The following is a 26928-nucleotide window of genomic DNA, read 5'->3' as shown; positions in this document are numbered from 1 at the left end:
TACGGAACCGTAAAAAAGGTCAACTATTAAGATGCAGAAATATAAAATCCAACTTTAATTATTTCTTATATATAAAATCATCATCATCATCAAACCGATAGACGTCCACTGCTGGACATAAGTCTCTTGTAGGGACTTCTACACACCACGGTATTACGCCGCCTGAATCCAGATGCTCCCTTTGACTCGTCTGCTGTCATCCGTCCTCCTAGTTGGGGGTCTTCCAACACTGCGTCTTCCGGTGCGAGGTCGCCATTCAAGCACCTTGGGACCCAAACGTCTATCGGTTTTACGAACCATGTGCCCTGCCCATTGCCACTTCAGTTTCGCAACAATTTGAGCTATGTCGGTTACTCTAGTTCTCCTACGGATCTCCTCATTTCTCATTAGATCACGTTAGATAGAATAGTGCATCTTAAATAATATTATGATAACCTAATTGAAAATAATATCAACCCTTACCAAAATTACCCTTGAACTTGTTTAATTTAACGCTAGATTACAAAAGAAAACAATAAAAAGAAGATCATTACGAAATATTATCATATAAATTGAAAAACCTGCTACTACAAAAATCCATAGAGTAGCGAATTAACGTTCAATTTTTTTCACGAAATTAAATTTTATAAATAGAAATAAAAAAAGCTAAACGATAATTTGCTAAAGATGTATAGCAAAGGAAAATGCTGTTGTTATTCCATCATTTTATAACTGAATAGAATTGAATAATTCTATTTTTTTCTAAGAATTATTTAGTGAAAATTATAAGACACTTATGTTAACAATAGTCAGCAAGCTTTGAAAAGATTGACTTTATTTACCAATAGTGCACATTTTTTTTTGCTAAAATAATATTAAAAAAAGATATAGAGGTCACGCTTCTTTCTTTGTTCTACATAGGTGGTGATAACATTAGACACTCATAATAATAAGTAAAGCTAGTTGAACAATCTTTGAGTAATGTCCAATTTGATATCAGTAGGTATGTGCATTGTTTCTTTGTTTAAATAAGTAAGAAGGTTACCCGATTCCTTTCTCTGTTATAAATAGGTACTGGTTATGGATTTGTGAGTGACCTTTGACGTATGATTGCAATCACGCGTCACCTAGTCAGGGGCGGGTGTAATTATTTATGAGACACTCATAATAACTGAAACTAGTGAACAATCTTTAAGTAGATGGCCAAATTGACAACAATGCGTGCATTGTTTTTTGTTTAAATAATTAAGAAGGTTACTCCATTCCTTACTCTGTTCTAAATAGGTGGTACTGGCTATGATTTGTGAGCGAGCTCTGACGTCTGATTTCAGTCACGCGTCACCTTGTCAGGGGCGGGTGTAATTTATTAGACACTCATATCATCCGGGGCGTTATGAGCCAGTTATTTCTGTCGCTATATTAGGCAAGTTAAGTTAAGGTAGGGTTTAGTTGTAAGTAACGTAAACGAGTTTCTAATATCTAAGTAAGAAGTAATTTTAGTTGAGGGAAAAGAAAATACAGCGTACTACGTATAGCGAAATTGAAGGGACCGGGTATTTTATTGAGTTATAAAGAGTTTTTGTTTAATGGAAAGTAACAGAAAACAATGTTATTTTATTAATAAGTGGTTAGCAATAAAACGATAGTAGGAAGTACAGTAAGTAAATACGTGCTAGGCAATTACAACAAACAAAATTGAACACATTTCTAAAAATTCCATTGCACGTACGGAATAATTACGACTCTATATAAGTATGGTGTTCAGAGTCAGTGAAATTAATGTTTATTGGGGTCTAAATAATATTGCTACGCTATAATAGAATGCTTCAATATAAGGATAACAATGTAAACCAAACAAACATTAACAACTAGCTGAACCGCCCCGGCTTCGCTCGGGTGGAGTTTAGAAAATTGAGGGGGACGTTGAATTAAATTTTTCTCTCCGTAAGAACCATCCTCGTACTTCAAGGAATATTATGAAAAAGAATTAGCGACATCGGTTCAGCGGTTCTCGAGATTTGCGATGAGCAACACATTTGGTGATTCATTTTTATATTGGGGCGGTTCAGCTATTTTATATAAAAACAGAGCAGGATTTTTTGAAAATTAAGTACCTACTTACTATAAAGTACTATAATTGCTAATGAACGTGGCCGCTATTTTAGTGACGTCATTTCGATGTTAATGAGACATGGTTCCAGCGCAATAGCAATTTGAGGGACTTACACCTTCAAATTGAAGCGCGATTTACGCACGTATGGTGCGTTTTAATTTGACAGTCTAATGTATGAAGTGAAAAAGTTATTTTCATCATACCTAAGAAGAAGTTGTTTTTTTTTTATTCAGATACAAGTTAGCCCTTGACTGCAATCTCACCTGATGGTAAGTGACGATGCAGTCTAAGGTGGGAGCGGGCTAACCTGGAAGGAGTATGGCAGTTTTTATTAAACCCATACACCTTTGGTTTCTACACGGCATCGTACCGGAACGCTAAATCGCTTGGCGGCACGGCTTTGCCGGTAGGGTGGTAACTAGCCACGGCCGAGGCCTCCCACCAGACCAGACCAGAAATTTAGAAATTATTCAATTCCAAATCCCTGCCAGGAATCGAACCCGGGACCTCCCTCTAATAAGACCACAGCGCTTACCACTGCGCCAGGGAGGTTGTTTGAAGTACTTACGAGTATTTTCAGCTAAACTGTTAGGTATTCGTAAATTCCCTAACAGATTTAAAGCCCCGTGGGAGTTGGGCGTTAACCATCATCTCGTCCTAAATCACTTTCGTTAATTACTTGAAATATCCTCTCTTTAGGAATACTTGCCGTCGCGTCCCGGTTATTTATTGTGTCTAAATGTAATAATGTGTTTAAAAGCACTATTTATTGTGTCCAAACATCTACCTACTAATGTGTTTTTCTCTTATTCATGGCTCATTGGATAGACTACTAAGTATACGCAATCAAAAATTCCATGATAATATTCCTATTAAAAGATAATAAATTAATCCAAAAATATCAACGTTTTATTAAGTAGGTACTAGCTTATGCTTGCTACTTCGTCCGTGTGGACTGCACAAATTTCAAATCCCTATTTCACCCCTTTAGGGGTTGAATTTGCAAAAATCCGTTCTTAACGGATGTCTACGTCAAAATAGCTATCTGCATGCCAAATTTCAGCCCGATTCGTCCAGTAGTTTAAGCTGTGCTTTGATAGATCAGTCAGTCAGTCAGTCAGTTTTCCTTTTCCTTTATAATATATAGTGTAGTAAGAAAGGATTTTTGAAAATTCAACCTCTAAGGGAGTGAAACAGGGGTTTGAAATTTGTGTAGTCCACGCGAACCAAGTCGCGAGCATAAGCTAGTTTTCAAATAAAACAAGCCGCATATTAAATCAAGAACTTTATTAGTAACAAATTATTAAAAATCCAATACTGAACACCAAATACAACAAGGAAGCATACAAATTAGATGTTCCAGAATAATATCCCAGTTTTCTAGCTCCTCTATCCATTTCCATTAAGCATTCCATGATCTCTTCATTATTTGGAATGATTTGACTGGTCGGTAGGAGGAATCCATATTCGCCTTTATCTCGAAGCTCGAATAGGTAAACTATAGTAGCGTTGCCTACTCCTTTGACCCAATCAAAGCTGGCGCCTGTTACAGGATCTGAAATAAAATTAAGTACATAATATATTACTTTCTTATGTCACTCAACGAGCGATGGAGAGAGCTATGCTTGGAGTTTCTCTACGTGATCAAATCAGAAATGAGGAGATTTGTAGGAGAACTAGAGTAACCGACATAGCTCAACGGGTTGCGAAGCTGAAGTGGCAATGGGTAGGGCACATGGTTCGAAAAACCGATAGACGTTGGGGCCTCAAGGTGCTGGAATGGCGACCTCGCACCGGAAAACGCAGCGTTGGAAGACCCCCCCACTAGGTGGACGGAAGACATCAGACGAGTTGCAGGGAGTCACTGGATTCAGGCGGCGCAAGACCGTGACGTGTGGAAGTCTCTACAAGAGACCTATGTCTAGAATTGGTATGTCTATTGGCTGATGATGATGATGTTGATGATCTTTTCCTTCATCGTTAAAGCAAGTGATATTTAATTGCTCACTAACTTCGAAAAATTAAAGGTGCGTGCCCGGGATCTAACTCCCGACCTACCGAATAGAATGCTGACAACTTAATCACCAGGCTGTCACCTAGGGTCCGGGACACTTCATATATTATGAAGGTCAAAGTTTGAACCACTAGGCTATCACCGCTTGAGGCATCATCATCATCATCGTCAACCAATAGACGTCCACCGCTGGACATATGTCTCTTGTAGGGACTTCCACACGCCACGATCTTGCGCCGCCTGGATCCAGCGGCTCCCTGCGACTCGTCTGATATCGTCCGTCCACCTAGTGGGGGGGGTCTTCCAACACTACGTCTTCCGGTGCGAGGTCCCCATTTCAGCACCCCTTGGGACCCCAACGTCCATCGGTTTTACGAACTATGTGCCCTGCACATTGCCACTTCAGCTTCGCAACCCGTCGATCTATGTCGGTTACTCTAGTTCTCCAACGGATCTCCTCATTTCTGATTTGATCACGTAGAGAAACTCCAAGCATAGCTCTCTCCATCGCTTGAGGCATACTTACATAAAATGTCCGCTGAAGTCCCAACCTCGTATTCAGTGCCGTATTTTTGTTTTAGCTTCTCCGCACCCCGTATACTGATCTCGTACTGTTAACAGAGTAGATTTATTGGCCATTTGGAGTCAACTCAGCCACATTAAAGCACAGTGTAGCAATCGTACAGTCAGAAACGAGTGTTCTGGTTTTGCGAGTTTATCGTTCATACAGTTGGTCTAAGAATGTATGTATTTGTAATATGCATTCGCTGTGATTTTGCGAGGAAGGCACCATGTTTTGTAATTGTGCTTGTTTTATGGAATCAAAAAGTTGCATCCTGCGTAATTTAATAAATTTCGTCAATGTAGCAATAAAATTTTCATACAAATAAATCTGTGTAGGTACGCTTCTAAACTAATATCAGTTCATTAGTTTCGAAGCGCATGATAAAAAGACAAGGCTTGAGTCGCTCACTGACTGATAACATCAACGCCCAGCCCAAATTTTTGGATCTAGAAAGCTGAAATTTTGACAAGACAAGGAATAAGGCTGGACTTTTTAAAATTCTTACGGGATCAAATACGTGGATGGTCGTTAGATACATGTAAAATCCGAAAATAATGAATTTTTGCATAAGCTGTCAGAACAAAGTAATGCAAATGCAAATAAAATAGCGCGATAGACGCATGTAATTAAAAGTGTTTTTCTACTGTATGATTGCTAAACTGTGGCACGGCTGTAGCTATAACAATTGTTAACTCTGATTCAAGTTAACAGTGTGTGGTAAATAAGAAAGCTTAAAAGAATGGTGATTATCTCAAAGGTAAATCTGTTACGGTCTGTTATTTGTACGCGGCTGCTTTGATATCCTTTACGAGACCAGTTTATCCTTTGCCTTTATATTCAAGAGAGATTTACCTACCGGTAAAAGGGGCCATCCCACCACGTCCGATAATGGGGATCCACACTGCCAATTTTTTGAGACATCGAAAAATCAAGGTCAAATGCAGTTCATATACTTAATTTTTTAAATAATAAATAAATAGTCAAAACTCAAAAGAGTACCTACCTATACCTAAAAGAAATATTATTAAACTAGATGATGCCCGTGACTTCATCCGCGTGGATTTAGGTTTTTAAAATCCCGCGGGAATTCTTTAATTTTCCGGAATGAAAAGCAGCCTATGTCTGTCAACGGGATGTAAGCTAACTCTGTACCAAATTTTATCAAAATATGTTGAATGGCTGGGCCATGAAAAGCCAGCAGGCAGACAGACCGACAGACAGACACACTTTCGCATTTTTTTTAAAAAGAATATTAGCCCTGTTAAATATGACTAATATTTATTTAATAGCCATCGCGCTATTGTGTTCGCGTGCGCAGGCGACGCCGTGCCTACTCCTAGCAATGTACAGGTTGTTTCGAAAACGTACGTTGACCACGAGGTTTTATTTAATGAACTAAATAAAGTTGACTGGGCGCAAACTAATACAATGAATTGTCCTAATCAAATTCTTAAATTTATTACTGATTCTCATGCGAAAGCTTGCGTCACGGCTAGTAAAAATCGCACCCATAAACAACGGAAACAACAATTTAGGGCTCCGTGGATCGACTGTAACGTAATAAATCTTTGCGATAGAAGGGATAAACTGTTCAGGTTGTGGAAAAAGAATCCTAATGATGACAAACTAAGGTTAGACTATATAAAATCGCGTAATAAAGCTAATAAAGTACTAGATGACCGGCGAAATTCATATTACCTTAAACGTATAAATACCAGCTTTAACAACTCTAAAAATATCTATAAAATAATAAATGAGATGATGGGTCGTGTATCGTTATCTATAGATGATTCAATTTTAAAAGCCTTCGAAGCACAAGGGTTGTCCTGTAAGGCCATTGCGGACGGCTTTGCAAACGAATTCGACATGGCTGTTAAGTCTATAATTCCAACCTGCACTAAAAAGCTTCTGGATTCTTATTTATACACAAAGTCCCTAAACTCCTCCATTTTGTTTCAGAAAGCGACAAGCACTAAAATTTTTAAGATTATTAAAAACTTAAACGTAAACAAAGCACCAGGGGCGGACGGCATCAAGGTTAGCCACATGAAAACGGCTAGTGACAAGATTTCTTTGGCCATAGCAAATCTTATTAACAGCAGTGTCAAAAGCGGCTCTTACCCAGACAGTCTAAAAAAAGGATGTGTGCGACCAGTTTTTAAAAAAGGGAAACGCAATGACTTTTCTAATTATCGACCGATCACGCTTTTGTCGTCGGTAGATAAAATTGTGGAAAAATTTATCTGCGAACAAATTCACGCGTTTTATAAGAATAATGAAGTCATTTACCACAATCAATATGGGTTTCAGCAGGGAAAGGGAACAATAGATCTTCTTTCAAAATTCAGTGACCAAGTAAATGAACACCTTAACCAAAAAAAGCACGTCCTTGCACTGTTTATTGATTTTTCACGCGCTTTCGACACTCTGAACCATAATCTTCTGCAAAGTAAATTAGAAACATGCGGCGTTCGAGGTCCGTTGCTCGCTTGGTGCGTAGACTATCTCCGTAATCGTACATTCAATGTACGGATTGGTAACGCCTACAGCGACACCCGTGTGGCTAGTGAAGGCACGGCTCAGGGCTCCGTCCTTGGCCCGTTGCACTTTTTGTCATATGTGAATGACATGAGAAACTGTATCCAGCATTGTTCATGCTACCAGTTCGCGGATGATACTTGCATCCTTTTCGCTGACCGGGATCCTGATAAGATCTGTGATGCATTGCAGACGGACTTCAACACCCTGACCATGTGGTGTCACGATGCGGGTTTAGTTCTTAATGTCAAAAAAACCAAATTAATTCACATCAGATCAGCCTATCTAAAATATCTCCCCTTTAAAAAAATTATAGCTCACGATCATGTCTGTCTACACAGTGATAATCTGAACTGTTGTAATTGCCCTTCGATTGAGCTAGTCGAGCGCTATACCTATCTCGGTCTCACCATTGACTGTAAATTCAACTGGGGTTTGCACATAGATTATGTATGTAATAAACTAAGGCAATTTCTCGCTAATATAATTGTCTTGAATCGACGGATTCCATTTAAAACCAAATTAATGCTATATAACTCGTTTGCTCTAACCTACGTACAATATGGTCTCAGTAGCTACGGTCGAACTTATAAAACTTACCTCAATAATATATATAAGTTACAGTTAAGAATTTTAAAAACTATTGTCTCTAGTTCCATTAAATCGAAATACGACGGCAATGAACTAGGGCTATTTAAACATTGTAAAACATTACCCGTTCAGGAACAGTTTAAATGCTCATTACTAAAGGAGGAGTTCTTCAACGAGAAGATACTCCGAAAAATAGAACATCCTGTACAGACGCGTGTGATGACGGCTAACCGCCTGCACACTACGCGCGCTAACAATACTTACGGCGAGCCAACCACCGCGTACTTGGTTCCGCGATTCATAAATGAACTACCTCCAACGCTGATTAAAAAAATAGATATTAAAAACATTAAGTATAAATTAAAAGAATATTTTTTAGCAAAGTTAGATGGCTGAGTCTTTTGTGTCTATGTAGATTATATAATTATTTATATTAGTGCTAATCCTATTCACCTAATAAATTTAATAAACCTACTTACGATTATAATATTATGTTACATACTTACGTGATTCTTCGCGTTATATACCTACTGTAGATTATTTCTTTTAAGTAATTAGTTAATAGGTATCTTCGTTGCAGATAGGCACCGAGGACAAACCTCTGTGGTTTTTTCGGTGTTTTTAGTTTAAGCTTTTATTTGTATGTATTTTTATTTGATAATAAATTAAAAAAAAAAAAAAAAAATCCCCTTTCCCCTCCAATTAAGCGAAAAGCTTGTGCTAGGAGTGAGTACGACAATAGTGCAACGGGTGGGGTTTGAACCGGCGACCTTTCTGACTTCAGTCCGATCCTTAACCATTGAGCTATTGAGGCTCTATTTATAATATTAGTATGGGTAATGTAAAACTTTTGTCTTACCAAATCTCCATAGTTGGGCAAATCCAGAACATTGGTGCCAGACAAATGGCTGTAGGGTATAAGAATCATTTGGGAGAAAGAGTGGAATGCCAGATAGTACATTAGATTACCAGCTTCCTTCAACTTCAAAACATAATCGACTATGGCTTTGGTTTCAGGCTCTGAGGCTGGCGAGGGTCCGGAGTAGGTCTCGTCGCAAGGGTTTGATGACGCGCCAATTGCTACACAATGAAGAAGAAGAAAAACGGACAATTGCTAGTTGAACTTATGAGGGAACAGATGGCGCACCTGTGTTTTATATTACACTAACGACTAGGTAGCTTATTACAATTTTCGTAGGGACCTCTAATTTTTTGGGTTCCGTACCTCAAAAGAAAAAAAGGAACCCTCATAGGATCTCTGCGTTGTCTGTCTATCTGTCGTGTCTGTCAAGAAACCTACATACTTCCGGCTACTTCCCGTTGACCTAGAATCATAAATTTTGGCAGATCTTATAGCAGATCGGACAATTCAGTCACGAGCAAGCGCTCGCAAACGCACACATTCAGTGTACGTTACTTAGTATACTGATACGACTTAAACACGAGCATGAGCCACTCGCTTTTGTGAATTGCAAGAACTGTACCTACCTACCTTTTGATCACAGCCTAACCGTCTCACGTATCGTGTCAGTCCATGGTCTAATGGAAATTCACCTTAACTTAAATAAATGCGAAGGCGAGCTTATCGCTTCATACAATCTCTTATAAGCAACCTAGTTAGATTAGATTACTACAGTGATTGTAGGTTTATACAGCTATCCGATACCAATGGAAACTCTTTTTTCCGGCATGAAATAAATATTATCTCGTCTCTACTAAATAAATAATCAATAATTATTATTAAATAATCAGCCAAAAACATATCACTAAGATCATGCCGAAAATGATTACAGACAAGAACATTTTGGCATTTATAATATTATATGAACTGTAATGAGAAACAAAATCCACACTAATATTATAAATGCGAAAGTGTGTCCGTCTCTGCTAGCTTTTCACGGCCCATCTGTTTAACCAATTTTGACATTTGGTAGGAACAAAGATAGCTTGCATCTCGGATATAGATTATTTTTCATCCCGGAAAATTAAATAGATCTAAATTCACGTGATTGAATTTGCGGGCATCATATTATATACATATTTGGTACAGATAGGTATACCTTGCATCCTAGGCACAGAATATTTTTATCCGGGAAAATAAAAAAGTTCCTAAGGGGTTTTCAAAACTTAATCAAGTCACAGGCGTTATCTAGTACCTACTAGAGAATGCCCGCGACTTCGTCTGCGTGGATTTTGGTTTTTTAAATCCCTGTGGGAACTCTTTGATTTTCCGGGATAAAAAGCTGCCTATGTCAATTTCCGGGATGCAAGCTATCTCTGTACCAAATATCATATAAATCGGTTAAACGGATGGGTCTTTAAGAATCCAGTGGGAACTCTTTGATTTTCCGGAATGAAAATGTAGCCTCGGGTTGTAAGCTAACTGTGTACTAAATTTCATCAAAATCGGTTAAACTGTTGGGCCGTGAAAAGCTAGCAGACAGAGAGACACACTTTCGCATTTATAATATTAGTATGGAAGTATGGATTCTATAAAATAATTAAACCGAATTTTGATTAAAATACTTACTGTTCCATAAGAAATCAAAATTCCTGTTCAGGTCTATACCATTACCCAAGTCCCAATTTCCCGTACAGTTGGGATTATATAGAAGATTACGATTTTTTCTCCACATACGGTTCTAAAATTAGTAAGTGATTTACCTACAGTATACGCGGCAGAAAATAATGTACTTACATCGGTCTTAAGAATGAGATTTCGGCTTTGTAGAGCGTTGTCTCTGTCACTCATACCTACATGACGTTTTGTCGGTCTCAACGACAGAGACAATGCTCTACAAATCCGATTTCTCACTTTGAGAAAGGACGCACGCGTTGACGCAATTCTAAATTGGCATGTCAAAAGTAACTACGGTTTACCCCACTTTGCGCCTTGTTTACCCTTAGATTAAGGACTAAAAACAATATATAATATTGATATTAATATTATATTATATGGTTTAATTTATTTAGCTATTAGTATTTAGGTTTATTATGTACGCCACCTCCCACTGTCCATTTGTTCGTTTTCTCCCTAACGTTAAGGTTGTCTGGAAGAGATCGTTATTTAGTAATAAGACCACGTTTTTGTACCCTGTCATTTGTGTTTTTGGTGGGGCAATAACCCGTCGGAAATATCTGCGCACCTCGCTGAAATTTACTTCCCCGCGCGCTTCCCCGCAGCTCGCTTGTTTTCGCCTATCCAGTACCGGTGCCAACGCAAGCGCGTTGCATGACGTCACTAAGCCTCAGATATTTCCGACGTGTAATGCATACATACATAAAATTGTACTTTTGACATGACAGTTGAGACACAGAACAAAATATGGTAAGTCCTTTCTCAAAATGTATGCACTATTAATATTACTTACATCCGTAAAGTCAAAGTCAAATGATTTATTCAAAATAGGTAATAAATTACTCTTATTGATTGTCTGGTATAGTGTTAGATTTGTAAGATAATATAGTGGTGATAATTATAACGCAAACTTAAAACTAAAGCTACGAGGGTTCCAAACGCGCCCAGGTCTGAGAAGAGCCCACAACAAACTCAGCCGGGTATTCTTTTTATTATCACCACTTTACAAATTTATTGAAACTTATTAGAACTATCACAAAGTCGTTAAGCAACTCATTCCCAAGCTTGCTTATCATTTAAATAATCCTTTACATTGTAATAGGATTTTTCAATTAGTTTACGTTTTATGAAAACTTTGAACTTGTTGAGAGACATCTCCAATATGTCTTCTGGAAGCTTATTATAGAAACGTATGGAATTACGAGCAAATGAATTGCTAACTTTACTGAGCCTAGAGGCGGGAATTACAAGTTTATTTTTATTTCTAGTATTTATATTATGACAGTCACTTTTTTTTTTAAATTTATTTATGTTTTTATGTACGTACAGTAAATTTTCAAAAATATATTGATTATGCACTGTCATAATTTTAACTTCCCTAAATTTAGTTCTCAGCGACTCTCGTGGCCCCATACTGTATATGGCTCGAACAGCCCTTTTCTGCAGCACAAAAATAGAATTAATATCAGCAGCATTACCCCATAATAATATACCATATGACATAATGCTGTGAAAGTAACTAAAATATACTAGTCTCGCAGTTTCTATGTCTGTCAACTGGCGAATCTTTTTTACCGCATATGCGGCAGAACTAAGTCTGTTCGATAAGTTATTTATATGAGAGCCCCATTGAAGTTTTGCATCTAACGTTATTCCAAGAAAAATAGCGGTATCCACTAAATCTAATTCCTCATTATTATTATTAATGGTATGTATGGCATACTATAATGGCATAATATAATGGTATTAATGGTATATATGGCTTAGTAAAGGTATAAGAGTATCCATCCGGATTTATAACGGGGAATATATGCCATACAAACGTTTCTGCCATAAATCTGCCATCAGGGTCCTTGCTTGTTAAAAACTCTTTGATAATCCACGTAACCGTTGCGGGGGAGATCCACTCTCTGGCATGGATTCCACCTTCAATCATTCCTGTTAAAGACTCGTTACCTCTACCACCAACTTTGAAGTCTATTATCAGCCCTGTAATATTCCTGCCTTCGTTAGACTGACCAATGGTTATAGCAGTTACAATATCAGGATACGTTTTTTCTAATTCGTACAGCCATGTGTGGATTTCGTCTAAATCGTGGTATTGATCCCAGCTAAAAGAAATGAGTTTGCTGCTTTTTGTGGTCTGAGAAGGTTGCATTTGAGCCCGAATTAATCTAAAAAAAAAGTTAAATGAAACTATTTGAAGATTCATTCCATTCCATTATATTCCAATCCATTCCATTCTATTCCATTAAATTCCATTTTATTCCATTTTATTCCATTAAATTCCATTTTATTCCATAAAATTCTATTTTATTTCATTTTATTCCATTCTATTCTATTCCATTCTATTTCATTCCATTCCATTCTATTCTATTCTCTAAATTAAATCTCAAAATGAAAAGGGAACTGTTTGAAGCGATTCATATTTAAAATTGCTTAAAACGCACATCACTCCGAAAAGTTAGAGGTGCGTGCTCAGGATCGAACCCCCGACCTCGACAGGAGACGGACTTCTTAACCATTACTCTAGGCTAAAAGTAAAAAAACTTTTCGAAGTTATGTGCACTTGCTTTAACGCTGAAGAAAAATAGCGTGACGAGACCTGCATGCCTGAAAGTACTCTAAATGTTCTCAAAGGTACTTATGTGAAGTCTGCCAATCCGCACTTGGCCAGCGTGGTGAATTACTGCCAAACCATTCTCATTCTGAGAGGAGATCCGTGCTCAGTAGTGAGCCAGCGATGGGTTGTTGATGAAGATGATGACGATAAGGCTTTGGCTTGGATCGCAAGATGTATTCTAGTCTACTGAGAGATCCACCACCACCCTTTCTAAGTATCCAAGCCTTACAGTCATGAAGACAAATCGCTAACTAGGAATAAAATAATTAATAACAATTTGTTAAGAAATAAAAATATTAATACTCACTCTTGAACATTAGATATTGCTATAATTGGCTCTAATCCAACACTTGCCGTATACTTTACGAATTCCGTATTTTTATTCGGTGATACTAAAATTCTTACATCACTGTCTACTTTAATTATGTCGGACCAAAAATAATACTCTTCTTTAGGTAGATCTTTTAAAATTTGCACATGTTCAGCTGTTTTTGGCACGATTTTGTACACTTTATAGTTTTCATAACTTTTGTAGGCTTCAGTTAGTGTGATTGCAAAAATAAATAATAAAACGGTTATTTTCAAAATCATATTCTTAGTTTGTGATTTTCCGAGTGCAACCATTGGTGTTTCTACATCAAGTAAATGTAATTGATAATTTAATCAGCAAGTACGTTTCAAATTACAATTTATCTAAATTGCACAATAATAGCAAAGTAAATATTAATATTTACTTTACTATTATTGTGCAATTTAGATAATAATCAAAGGTAGAATATCCTTTCTAGGTTAGTTACCCCTCTTCACAGTGTGAGTGCAATTTACGCAGACAAAAATGTAAATATACTTTTTAAAGATACTAATAAATAAATAATATTCTTTACCAAAATAGTACTATGGCATTCAGGTTTTCTTTGTAACTGATCTATCAACGCACAGCTCAAACTAGTGGACGGATGGTGCTGAAATTTAGCATGCAAATACAGTACCCGACAGGAAACATAGTACAATGCGTTTGCGAGTAGTACGAGCGTTGTGTCTGTCGTTGAGACCGACAAAATAGGTGAAAATGTGTGACAGAGATAACGCTCTACAAAGTCGAAATATCCTAAAAAATAGGGGTTTGCAATTTTTGTAATCCACGCGGATGCCCGTACTTACGCCCACGACTTTGTGGGCGTAAGCCAGTTGAAGTAATAAAAAGTTTTATAAAACATGTTTATATATTATATGTATTTTTACACAACAGCAAACATAATCGCTACAAACACGAGCAGCACATTCATTTTATATGTAAACCCACTATTCGCCACTGAGTAGTAGCCAATTTTTCTTGTCACTCTATCCATTTCTATCATTGCTGCCATCACTTCTTCGTTGTTGGGAATGATCTGTTCTGGAGGTAGGAGGAAGCCATATTGTCCCACATCTCTTAACTCAAATAGATGTACGATTGGCACTTTTGCTACTCCTTTTACCCAATCGAAACCGGATCCAGAAACTTCGTCTGAAAATTTAAGACGGTAAACGTTGGCATCATTATCTACGCGCACGAAATGTTATTTATCAATGTAAACTTACCTTCAAGGCAAGAGTGACTAGGCATTTTCTAGGCAAGTGTACTCCAACTTAGACCTCAGATCATTGTCACAAAGTTTTATTAAATACTAGTATTGTATTTACCAAAGTATACTGTTTTCTTTCTTTAATGTAGAACTAGCTGATGCCGTCCGCGTGGAATTAGGTTTTTTAAAAATCCCGTGGGAACTCTTTGATTTTTCGGGATAAAAAGTAGTGGGTCTATACCCATGCATGCATTTTGCATGGGTATAGGTATCAATATCCATGCAAAAAACAGGTCAATCCGTTGCACCGTTGCGACGTGATTGAAGGACAAACCAACAAACCTATAAACCAACAAACAAACACACTTTCACATTTATAATAAGGGTACTGATAAAACAATTTTAGACATACTCACATAATATATCGGCAGATGTTCCTACTCTATATGGAATATTGTGCACTTCTGTTAGTTTTTCTGCCCCTTTTATTGCTATTTCAAACTGAAAACCAAAATGAATTTTCCAATGATAAATGTCGTATACCTACATTACTAAGCCTCCGCTGTCCGTCTGTCTGTCTGCCAGCGGACTAAATCTCTTGAACCGTAATAGGTAGAGAGTCTAAAGTTTCACAAAGTGTGCATTTCTATTGCCGTCATAACAATTTAATAAACACTAAGATGGCTAATTTGAAAATGGCTGCCATGCAATTTAAAAAGTGAATCTGTTGTTATAGTGTTCTCATCTTCTTCTCAATCGTTCACTCTTGACAGAGTGGTCGTGGCTATGAATTCTTAACTGCTACTCGTGCGATCTCCTTCCGGCGACTTCTGTTGGTGGCACTATGTGCACACACGGAGACAGGCGTGTTTGTTGCAGAGCAGATTAAGTCCGTCCACCTGGTTGGGGAACGCCTACGTCGACGTGTGCCCTCCACCCGACCTTGTACCACGAGGTTTTCGATGGTACCACTCTTCCTTGTGATGTGCCCAAAGAACTTGAGGATTCGCAATTGTACTAGTGACGAAAGTCTTTGATTTATTTTCAGTTCTTTGAGAATGGAGACGTTTGTACGATGTGCGGTCCAGTGTTTTAATAAAAGTATTATATTTTCTTGTACGATGGTAAGAAGCCCTTATTGTGCGCGTCTCACTCACACTTGTCTGGTTTTCAGTAATATTTTTAGCTGTATTATAAACATAACAACAAAGGCATAAACCACCATTGTCCCGAAATATTTAAGAGAGCTATGCTTGAGTTTCTCTATGTGATCAGATCAGAAATGATGAGATCCGTAGGAGAACTAGAATAACCGACATAGCTCAACGGTTTGCGAAGCTGAAGTGGCAATGGGCAGGACACATAGTTCGTAAAACCGATAGACGTTGAGGTTTCAAGGTGCTGGAATGGCGACCTCGCACCGGAAGACGCAGCGTTGGAAGACCCTCCACTAGATGGACGGACGACATCAGACGAGTCGCATCGACTAGTCTAGAACACTACTTACCAAATCACCGTAATTTGAGACTTCTAGAACATCGGCTCCAGCAGTGTGACTGTATGGCACAAGAATCATTTGCGAGTAGGAATGGAAGGCCATATAGTAAACAAGTTCTCCTTGCTCTTGTATATCAAGAACATAGTTGGCTATGGCACGTGATTCAGGCTCGGAGAAGGCAGTTTGGCCCGCAAAGGTTTGAGCGCAAGGGTTTTGGGATGCTCCCACAGCTGTAATACAAATAGGTATTCATTACAATCCGGGTATCTTCTTCTTCTAAATCTAAATCCATACTAATATTATAAATTCGAAAGTGTGTCTGTCAGTCTGTCTGCTAGCCTTTCACGGCCCATCCGTTAAACCGATTTTGATGAAATTTGGTACAGAGATAGCTTGCATCCCGGGGAAGGACATAGGCTACTTTTTATCCCGGAAAATCAAAGACTTCCCACGAGATTTTTACAAACCAAATTCCACGACGAAAGGTGACTGACTGACTGACTAACTGACTAATCTATCAACGCACAGCTCAAACTATTGAACGGATCGGGCTGAAATTTGGCATGCAGATAGCTATTATGACGTAGTCATCCGCTAAGAAAGGATTTTTGAAAATTCAACCCCTAAAGGGATGAGTTAGGGGTTTGAAATTTGTGTAGTCCACGCGGACGAAGTCGCGAGCATAAGCTAGTATAATATAAAAGGATTGACTGACTAACTGATCAATCAACGCACAGCTCAAACTATTTGACGGATAAGGCTGAAATTTGGCATGCAGATAGCTATTATGACGTAGGCATCCGCTAAGAAAGGATTTTTGAAAATTCAACCGCAGCGATTAAATAGGGGGTTTGAAATCTGTATAGTCCGCGCGGACAAAGTCGCGGGCAGAAGCTAGTATGAAAATAAGTGTTTTATGCCATGCTTACTAAAAACAAAATAAGTAGGTACTTAATAATGATAATATAATTGCCTGGTCATAAAATATGGATAAAAATAATATGATATATATTTATCTGCGTATATTTATCTGCAATAGATAAAACTTGCTTATAATTTTTTTTCTTGAAAATGACGTTTTCTATTAAGTACTTTCACTATTAAAAAGTTTTAAAAGTTAAGTTAGTTCAGATTTATAGATGTTAAAGATAAAGAATGAAATGTGATAGCCTAGTGGCTAGGACGTCCGCCTCCTAATCGGAGGTCGGGGGTTCAATCTCAGCCACGCACCTGAGTTAAGTGCGTTTTAAGTACATAATTAAATATCACTTGCTTTAACGGTGAAGGAAAATGTCGTAAGGAAACCTGCATACCTGAGAGTTCTGCATAATGTTCTCAAAGGTGTGTGAAGTCTGCCAATCCGCACTTGGCCAGCGTGGTAGACTATGCCCAAAACCTTTCGCGAGCTGGCGATGGGTACATCATGATTAAGGATAAAGAATAATCTTACTCATCCAGAGGAAACCGAAGTTTCTATTGAGATCAACGCCATTGCTCAAGTCGTCACGAACGGCGCCGGCGCATGACGTAAAGTTCGCTGGATTGCGATTTTTTCTCCACATTCTATCCTAGGAAACAAAAAAAAACAGTCAAGAGTGAGTCGGACTCGCACACGAAGGGTTCCATACCATCGTTAAAAAACTTGTAAAAGTTTAATTTGATAAAAAATATTTTTATTTATTTGTTTATTTACCTATTTATTTAGAAGTTTTGACTCCCCTCGGATTAGGTTATGGTTAGAGGCTTATAAAATACTAGCTTATGCCCGCGACTTCGTCCGCGTGGACTACACAAATTTCAAACCCCTATTTCACCCCCTTAGGGGTTGAATTTTCAAAAATCCTTTCTTAGCGGATTGCTGCGTCATAATAGCTATCTGGTAGATGCATCCGACTATTCGTAAGCACTTGTAAAAGTTTATACGAATAAAAAGATTTTCATTTCATTTTCATTTCATTTCATTTCATTTCATTTCATGCCAAATTTCAGCCCGATCCGTCCAGTAGATTGAGCTGTGCGTTGATAGATCAGTCAGTCAGTCAGTCAGTCAGTCACTTTTTCCTTTTATATATTTAGACTAGCTGATGCCCGCGACTTCATCCGCGTGGATTTAGTTTTTAGTCCGTGGGAACTCTTAAATTTTCCGGGATAAAAAGTAGCCTATGTCCTTCCCCGGGATATTAGCTAACTCTGTACCAATCAAAATCGGTTGAACGGTTGGGCCGTGAAAAGCTAGCAGACAGACAGACACACTTTCGCATTTGTAATATTAGTATGGATAGTATATAGTATGGATGTTGACTCCCCGCGGTTATGGCTAGAGGCTTATAAATTATGATTAATTCATACTTACATCAGTAAAGGAGTAGACAAAACCGTCGGGATTCGTTACTGGGAAGATATGCCACACGACATTTTCCGCAAGAAATCTCACATCGGCATCTTTACTATTCAGAAATTCATTGGCAAGCCAAGTAAGGGTAACTGTAGTTATCCATTCCCTAGCATGTAATGTTCCTTCAAGGACACCCATGACTGGTTTTGTTCTTTTGTGAAAATCAATTTTAATGCCTCTGATTGGTCTTCCTTCAACGCTTCTTCCAATGTCAAGAAGAGTGACAACATCGGGATGTTTGAGTGCAGTTTGATTCATCCAATCTTCAACTTCTTCTAAAGAAGGGTAGTAGGTCCAGTCGTAATCTAGTGCGTTCCGATTAACGCTTTGAGGTCTCTTTATTTGAGCATCTATCAAACTAAAATAATAAAAAAAAATTAAGTATTTGGGAATTTTCACACGGTTTTTTTTTTAGGATTTTTAGAAATAAAAGTTTACTACTCCATTTTTTGATAAAACAATATTTTTTGGGCAAAATAGCAGATTTTTTTAATAGGTAAGTACATATTATATTAAATGATTTTTTATTTGATGTCAAAATTACATAGTCTCATCATGATAATAAAAAAACTATCTGTGATATATTTACTACTTCGTACTATGTAGACTATACAAATTTTTAACCTCTGTTTTACCCCCTTAGGGGTTGAATATTCATAAATCTTTTCTTAGCGGAGGACTACGTCATAAAAACTATCTCCATGCTTCATTTCATTTCATGCACATTTCAGCTTGATCCATCCAGTAGTTTGAGCTGTACGTTGACAGATCAGTCAGTCAGTCAGCTTTACCTTTAACATATTTAGATTTATTTTATAAACTATTTTTTCTATGATAAAGTTTACCTTTGAACATCATCCACAGTTTTGGTTGCGTCTAAGCCAACACTTTTCATATGGTTTTCAAAATCTTTTTCCTTATTTGCATCCATCATAATTCTAACTTCTCTATCGACTTTAACATAATCGAATAATGTCCAAAATGAATATCCTTCTGTATCTTGCAGTTTCCTAAGAACTTCTACCTGTTCTTCTGTTTTAGGATGCAGTTTGAATACTTTATAATTTTTATAACTAACATATTCAGAACTTGTATTTACGACTATGACTAGAAAAATTAAAATAGATATTCTAGCTATCATGACGATTGATAAAATGAATCTTTGTGAAAGAATTCAGTCTACACTGGTACAATTTGAAAATGATAATGATAAAGGAAATATCACGATCTTATCTTTGATATTAATTTACGTGATGATAATTATAAAAAATGGTGGTTTTATCTTAATATCTTGATATTGGTAGTAAAATATTTATGATAATAATATAATCATTTTTGTAAATATTTTGCCAAGGGCGACACATAGACCTATTTTATTCCTACTTCAGTTTCCAAAAAATAATAGTACTTATTGGTTACAACTTTAATAATAAGAAGAAAAATGGATTGGTTAATTGATTCACACTACGAGTCGAATTCGAGTGTTTCCAGAGATAAATAATTATAAAACAATATTTGTATAAAAATAATTTAAAACCTTTATTACAACACAAATCCTAATCAATTTTAAATACATATAAAAATTTGCGGACCGGCAGGAATCGAACTCGCGTCTCCTGGGATCGCGCCCGACGCTCTAACCAAAGCTACGGCAAGCTTGCTGCCAGTGATGTTTGTGATATGTATGTTCACTCAGAACTGAAGCGACTGTTAATGCCATTTAGTAGCGACACTTTGCAGCTATCGAAACTACTTTCAAAGGCCCATATCACAATGCGCGATTGGGCGCGATCCCAGGAGACGCGGGTTCGATTCCTGCCGGTCCGTAATTTTTGTATTTAAAATTATTTAGTAATTTCCTAAATAAGTGTTGGTATTGTTGGAACAGTATAAAAATTATAAAAAAACAAATCCTAATTTTAATACAATAAAGACATAATCACACTAAAGACAACAATAACAAAAGAACACACAATTGAATTGGTTCCTGAATATGAATAGTAACCGAGCGATCGCGTAGTATTGTCCATTACCACCAAAGCATCCATGATTTCCAAACTGTTAGGTATAATTTGCTCTGGGGGAAGCAGGAAACCGTATTGCCCTAGGTCCCTTAGCTCTATTAGAAGGCTAACCGGAATGTTTGTAGCGTTCTTCACCCAATCAAAGCTTGTCCCGCTCATTGGATCTGCAAAGGTTTTAATAGGGTCTTAGACTGTAGTAATAATATGATGTGATTTATTGTATAGGGGTGGGTTTATGGGGCTAGAAAAAAAAAAAAAAAAATTCAGTGGGAAAATATTTTTTACGTTAAAGAATTGAAAAATATTATTTTACGCCATGTGTCGTCATTAATCGCTTTCCGTACAGAGCGTGACGTTAAAAATTATATATTTTTAAAATGTATAAATGATGAATTTTTTTAATTGAGAAGTCCAATTAGAAATCTATTTGGCTTAGGATGTTTTAAAACTATTGGTATCTTGTTCTAGTGCAAGTACCAGGTTAATATTATATTTTAGGGTAAAACTTAAAGCTAGCCGTATAGCTGATCTAATCACTATTACAAATCATGCTTGCGTGGAATGGTGCCAAGGCTAACATGTATCTGAATAATAATAAAAAAGACAAGCAACTAATTCTTTGTAATGGTTCGTCATGACTAGCCCATTGCCGGTCCACTACGGAGCACAGGTCTCTTTTCAGAACCATCAAGGTCATTGACAGACTGCACACATCTTTGAGAACATTATGGAGAACTCTCAGCAATGCAAATTTCCTCGTGATGTTTTCTTTCACCGTTAAAGCACTTTTACTTGGTACTTTTATCTGGTACTGATTCTGAGCACAACCAAATTTTAGAGTATTCGCATACTCTTCTTACTAATGTAATATGAAAAGGAAAGACGCAGTTTGACAGTTCTAAATTTAATTTTTAGATGGTAAAACCCGTGATTTTAGCGCACAGTCGCGAGCTTACTGTTTAAATGTGTAGCGTGTACTAAAATTTTAGCATTGTTAAAAAGAAAAGGATACAGATACTCTAAATTTGGTTTAGAGAAAGACAACGGAATCGGTACCATTAATTAATTGCTTAAAACGCCCGTGACTCCCGAACAGGAGGTGGACGTCAATCACGGCTATCACGGCTTCCCTTATCACTACCCTTATTACAAATGCGAAAGTGTGTTTGTTTGTTGGTTTATTGGTTCGTTAGTTTGTCCTTCAACACGCCGCGCCGTAATGGAGCACCGGATCGACGTGATTTTTTGCTTGATAGTTAAAGACCTGGAGAGTGACATATGCTTCTTTTTGTCCCGAAAAATTAAAGAGTTCTCACGGGATTCAAAAACTAAATCATGCGGACAAAGTCATGGTCATTGGCTTGTTACGAAATATAGGCTACTTACACAATACGTCTGCTGAAACGCCAACTCGATATGTGGTAGAATATTTCCTAAAAACGTGTTCTGCACCTCTTATTGCTATCTCGTACTACAACAATAAAACACCCATTATTAACTAGCTTATGCTCGCGACATCGTTCGCGTGAACTACACAAATTTCAAACCCACATTTCACCCCCTTAGGGGTTGAATTTTCAAAAATCCTTTCTTAGCGGATGCCTACGTCATAATAGTTATCTGCATGCCAAATTTCAGCCCGATCCGTCCAGTAGCTTGAGCTGTGCGTTGATAAATCAGTCAGTCAGTCAGTCAGTCAGTCACTTTTTCCTTTTATACATTTAGATTTAAAGTTTTTAAAAAAGCCCCGACTGCGGTTCGCACTGCATCTTTTTCACCCGGCACATTAAAGCGCCTGCGTTGTCGGTGTAAGATCGCCATTCTTCCACCTTAGGACCCCATCATCACCTATCGGATTTTCGAACTATGTGTCCTGTCCATGCCACTTCAGCTTCGCAACATGTCAGTCCGTATACAAGAGCAGACTACGATGCCAATCCAATTGCAACGGGGAGTGAGACAGGGAGATGTAATCTCCCCGAAGCTCGATTTGGCGATGACATTATGGAGACTTTAGCAGAGTCAGTAGGTATTAAATGAAAATTCGTCAATAGATCAAAGCCTAAAGATGAAAGTAGATAGTGAGTGTATCCTACCTGTGATGACGTATGGCGCTGAAACTGACATGTGGACACAGATAGAAGGCCCTGTCCACAAGTTTAAAGTCACTCAGCAGGCTATGTTGGGTGTCTCTCTGAGGGACAATATCCGTAACGAGGAAATCCGTATAGGAACCAAAGTGACCGACATAACTGGCCATGTCTGTCGCAGAACCTATAGGCCTCTGGAGCAGACGTGTTCTGGAGTGAAGACCGCGTACAGTACGCAGCAAAAAGTAATGTACAGCGACCTTTAAAAGGAGATAGCAGCTTTGTAGAGTATTGTCTCCATCGTTGAGACCGACAAAACTTCATATAGGTGTGACTTGTGAGTGACAGAAACAACGCTCTACAAAGCCGAAATGTCATTCTAAAAGCCGATGTACTGCACAAGCAAGCGCAGTGTGGGACAACCTCCAACCCACTGGACTGACGACCTTAAGAAGTTAGCAGGAAGTGGGTGCATGACGAAGGCGAAGAACCGTGTGTGGGGGCGTGCTCATAGGAAGGCTTATGTCCAGCTGTGGACGCCGATAGGCTGATTGATTGATAGAAATAAAAATTGTACAAACCATATCAGCATAATTTTCCGCTAGTAAAACATCTTGTCCAGAGACATGGCTGAATGGAATGATAAACAATTGCGTGTACGAATGAAAGCTATAGTAGTAAATCATTCTTCCCTCAGCATTTAACCTATCTACATAAGTTGATATAGCCCTGGACTCAGGTTCAGAGAACGCCACTGGACCAGCAAATGTGTTTGAGCAAGGATTATCTGATGCACCAATGCCTGAAATGAAGAGGTTAAAATATATTTTAAGGTTCATACAGGATGTAACCAGAACGCTGGCAAAAACGAAGACAGGTGAAAGTACTACAAACATTGCGGGTTTGAAAAATACAATCACTAAAAATACAAAATGAGGCAATTGGTTATTGGTATCGGATTGTGTTTAGGTTCTGGTTACACCCTGTATGTAAGCCTCAATAGCTCAATGGCTGAAGAGACTATCACTATGCTGTTGTAATACTAAGAAGGTAATAAACAATTTTGAGAATAACCTTGTCACGGATTTTGGAATTACAACACACGGCACTGGTGTACGGAAAAACTTATTTAAAGTTTATGAATGCACCAAACTTGTTGTAAACTGTAAATATTCTTCTTTAATAAATAAATAAATACAAAATACAAAATACTTACTCATCCAAACTGAGTCAAAATTCCTATTGAGGTCAATCCCGTTGCTCATGTCATCGGCAACGCCGGATGCAGCACAAGAAGTAAAGTTTCTGGTGCTTCTATTTTTTCTCCACATTCTGTTCTGTAAACATTGAGAATTAATCAGTTAATGAAACTGCATTTGCCGTTTGGAGGGATGTTTTTATTTGTAATATTAGGGATCTGTACCCAAAGGGTGCCAAAGGGACCCTATTACCAAGCTTCCGCGGTCCGTCCGTCCGTCTGTCTGTCAGCGGGCTGTATCTCGTAGAGAGTTGAAATTTTCACAGAATGTGTATTTATATTGCCGCTAAACAACAAATAACAAAAATTTCTTACAACAACCACAACATAACACTTTAATTCACATTTCAAATTTTTTTCCTTTATTCGTGCTATAAGACCTACAGACCTAGCGAATTTCATGATTCTAGGTCAACGGGAAGTACCTACCCTATAGGTTTTCTTGACAGACAGCACGGACAGACAGACAAAAAACAAAGTGATCCTATAAGGGTTCTCTTTTCCTTATGAGGTACCTACAAGATCCTAAAAATTAAGTAACACTTCGGTTTAAAGACATTTATTTCTCAATAAAGAACACAATAGTTCACTTATGTATCGAGAATTACATCGAGAGTTTACATTAAGTTAATTACTTAAATTAATGGTATGTACATGGTATATAAGTGTCACTATCTAGTACTTAATATCTAACATTAATGTTACAAAAAATAATTATGTAGGTAGGTAGTAAAAGAATTAGCGGGACAGAACATTCATACGGTTACAATACTGGTATATAGGGAAGAGGTCACATTAACATATTCATTTAGGTTTTTTGTAAATGTTCGATCAGTAGTTTTTTAAATATAGCAAAACTTTTGCTTTTTGTAATTATTTCAGGTAAATTGTTGTATAACTTACAGTTGTAAATGTATAGTTATATCCATCAGGATTGACTACAGGGAAGATATGCCATTCTAAATTTTCAGCCAACGCTCTTATTTCACGATCTCTACTCGTCAAGAACTCTTTAACGATCCATGTTATTGTTGCTGGAGTGATCCATTCCCTAGCATGGAGAGCACCTTCCAACATTCCAATCAAAGGACGAGTGCTATTGGTCCTTGGCCTATATCTTATTATAACTCCTTTAATATCTCTATCTTCAAACGACTTGCCCATGACAATTGGGGTTACGATTGTCGGATAAGTTTTGGCTACTTCATCCAGCCACTGGTTAATCTCATCAAGGTTATAATACTGATTCCAGGTCATACCAAGGAAAGTTTCACTTGATGAACTTCGTTGTGCTGGTATCATTTGTTCGTCTATAGCTCTAAAATGATAAAACAAGTCGTAATTTAAAAAAACACTACTCCCATGGCAAAAATCAACTTAAACGATTGTCAGATTAAAAAATGGCGACCTACGGCCGCCAGATTGATTTTTATTAACAAAAAATATTTCTAGTATATAACTTGGGTTGATGCAAGAATTCTAACTATAGGTATCCCTCCCATCTAAAGGTATTCAGGGTTTTAAAAGTTATAAGTAAATAAATAAAATAGATTTAGAAGTTATATCGAAATAAAAAAACTCACATACATAAGTACTCCCTGAAACACTAGATAGGTACACTTCTTATTTTGGGCCGTCGTGTAATAAATTTGTTACAAAAACTTTTCGTTGATATTATAAATAGAAGACACAGGACAGCACAGTATAGGGTTTTAATAGAGTTTGCCTCACTGTCTTATAAAAATCATGGATATATATTTCTAACTAGCTGCCCCGGCGAACTTCGTACCGCCTAACAGTCCATTATTTTTTAAGGATTTTTTTATATTTTTCTCTCCGTAACTATCCTCGTACTTCAAGGAATATTATAAAAAAATAATAAGCGAAATCGGTTCAGCTGTTCTCGAGATGTGCGATCAGCAACACATTCAGCAATTCATTTTTATATATAGAGAAGATTAGAACCGCTAGGATATGGAAACGCATAAACGCCCTTCCGTTCCGCTTTTATGACAGCTTCCGGATTTGTAAGCCAAGGCGCGATTTTGGTTATCAAAATATGTATAAAATCAAATACCCCAATTATTAAATTAATCTTACCCTTGTAGATCTTTTATGAGTTCCTCCGACTCCATGCTAGATTTTTCAATTAGATCATTAAACCTTTTTCTATTGTCTTTGAGCACCATGATTCTTGCTTCATAATTGATATAGAATTGGTCATCCCAAAATTCTCCTACTCCTTTCGTCCTTATTTCATCAAGTGTAGCTATATCATCACTTGTTTTGGGAGTTACTTTTATAACACTATACCCTTTATAACTTCTCTTTGCTGCAATAGCTACAGTGATAGATAAAACAGCAAATACTACTCTAAAATACATTATGAATTATATTATTTGTTTCCAAATTCCATTAACCGAACACGCGTTTATTATAATAACGATGCCATCTTTTATGAATATTGGGCAATCTAATCAGTAATATTCGATAGTGATAATATATGAATTCCGTAATGCAGGTACGTATCACATGAATTTTTGTTGGCAGTGATAGTAGAAAATAAATTATGATAAAGGTAGAGTTCAATGCTAAAACAAAATAGTTACTTAGTACAAAAAATTATCATTATAAATCAGCGGGCGATAGAAAGAGCTATGCTTGGAGTGTCTCTACGTGATCAAATCAGAATTGAAGAGATCTGTAGGAGAACTAGAGTAACCGACAATTTTGGTGAAATTTGGTACAGAGTTAATTTTACATCCGGGATGGACATCGCATCGCTCGCTGACGCTACGGATTTGACGTAGTGAGCGTAGGTATGTCCATAGAAATCCATAATATTACGAAGAATAAGTTGTAACCGCACGAGATCTGGCGGTGCGATCGGGTGCAGGGTCGTTCTACTGAGTTAATACCTTTATAAGATTTGATCACTCAAATCAGAAATGAGGAGATCCGCAGGAGAACTAGAGTAGCCGACAATTTTGGTGAAATTTGGTACAGAGTTAATTTTACATCCGAGATGGACATAGGCGGATCGCCTTGCTCGCTTAAGCTACAGATTTGTGTGATGATGATGTTGATGTAGTGAGCG

At 37.5% G+C, this 26928-nt stretch overlaps 2 protein-coding genes across 2 annotated transcripts; both read right to left on the bottom strand.

Moving 5' to 3' along the window:
• Nucleotides 1–3362: 3362 nt before the first annotated feature.
• On the bottom strand, nt 3363–13652 carry LOC117990384 (zinc carboxypeptidase-like). Its single transcript, XM_069504635.1, has 7 exons — nt 13309–13652; nt 12142–12552; nt 10681–10684; nt 10331–10442; nt 8660–8880; nt 4633–4717; nt 3363–3647 (listed from the first exon to the last, which is right to left on the bottom strand). Exons 1-7 carry the CDS (start codon nt 13623–13625, stop codon nt 3382–3384), a joined length of 1416 nt encoding a protein of 471 aa, XP_069360736.1. The 5' UTR covers nt 13626–13652; the 3' UTR covers nt 3363–3381.
• A 587-nt stretch (nt 13653–14239) lies between these two features.
• On the bottom strand, nt 14240–26250 carry LOC117990806 (uncharacterized). The gene is made up of 12 exons (XM_034978296.2): nt 25932–26250; nt 24735–25149; nt 23790–23910; nt 23155–23375; nt 21870–21954; nt 20465–20647; nt 19305–19560; nt 18418–18817; nt 17515–17632; nt 16074–16294; nt 14983–15067; nt 14240–14508 (listed from the first exon to the last, which is right to left on the bottom strand). Exons 1-12 carry the CDS (start codon nt 26213–26215, stop codon nt 14240–14242), a joined length of 2658 nt encoding a protein of 885 aa, XP_034834187.2. The 5' UTR covers nt 26216–26250.
• Nucleotides 26251–26928: the final 678 nt, after the last annotated feature.

This window comes from Maniola hyperantus, chromosome 18 (assembly GCF_902806685.2).
Source record: "Maniola hyperantus chromosome 18, iAphHyp1.2, whole genome shotgun sequence".
NCBI lineage: Eukaryota > Metazoa > Arthropoda > Insecta > Lepidoptera > Nymphalidae > Maniola > Maniola hyperantus.
Note: the sequence above shows the minus strand (reverse complement) of the source record. Positions and strands in the feature narration are given on the sequence as shown.

What these genes read in the sequence shown, in the direction of transcription:
- LOC117990384 (XM_069504635.1), bottom strand. Translation starts at nt 13,625, where the DNA reads ATGGTTGCACTCGGAAAATCACAAACTAAGAATATGATTTTGAAAATA. An exon ending in TTTTGATTTCTTATGGAACA is followed by an intron (nt 8,881 to 10,330) that starts GTAAGTATTTTA and finishes TTCATTGTGTAG; the next exon opens with CAATTGGCGCGTCATCAAAC. An exon ending in TGCCCAACTATGGAGATTTG is followed by an intron (nt 4,718 to 8,659) that starts GTAAGACAAAAG and finishes CTCTGTTAACAG; the next exon opens with TACGAGATCAGTATACGGGG.
- LOC117990806 (XM_034978296.2), bottom strand. Translation starts at nt 26,215, where the DNA reads ATGTATTTTAGAGTAGTATTTGCTGTTTTATCTATCACTGTAGCTATT. An exon ending in ACTGTGGATGATGTTCAAAG is followed by an intron (nt 18,818 to 19,304) that starts GTAAACTTTATC and finishes TTATTATTTTAG; the next exon opens with TTTGATAGATGCTCAAATAA. An exon ending in TTGTCTACTCCTTTACTGAT is followed by an intron (nt 17,633 to 18,417) that starts GTAAGTATGAAT and finishes TTTGTTTCCTAG; the next exon opens with GATAGAATGTGGAGAAAAAA.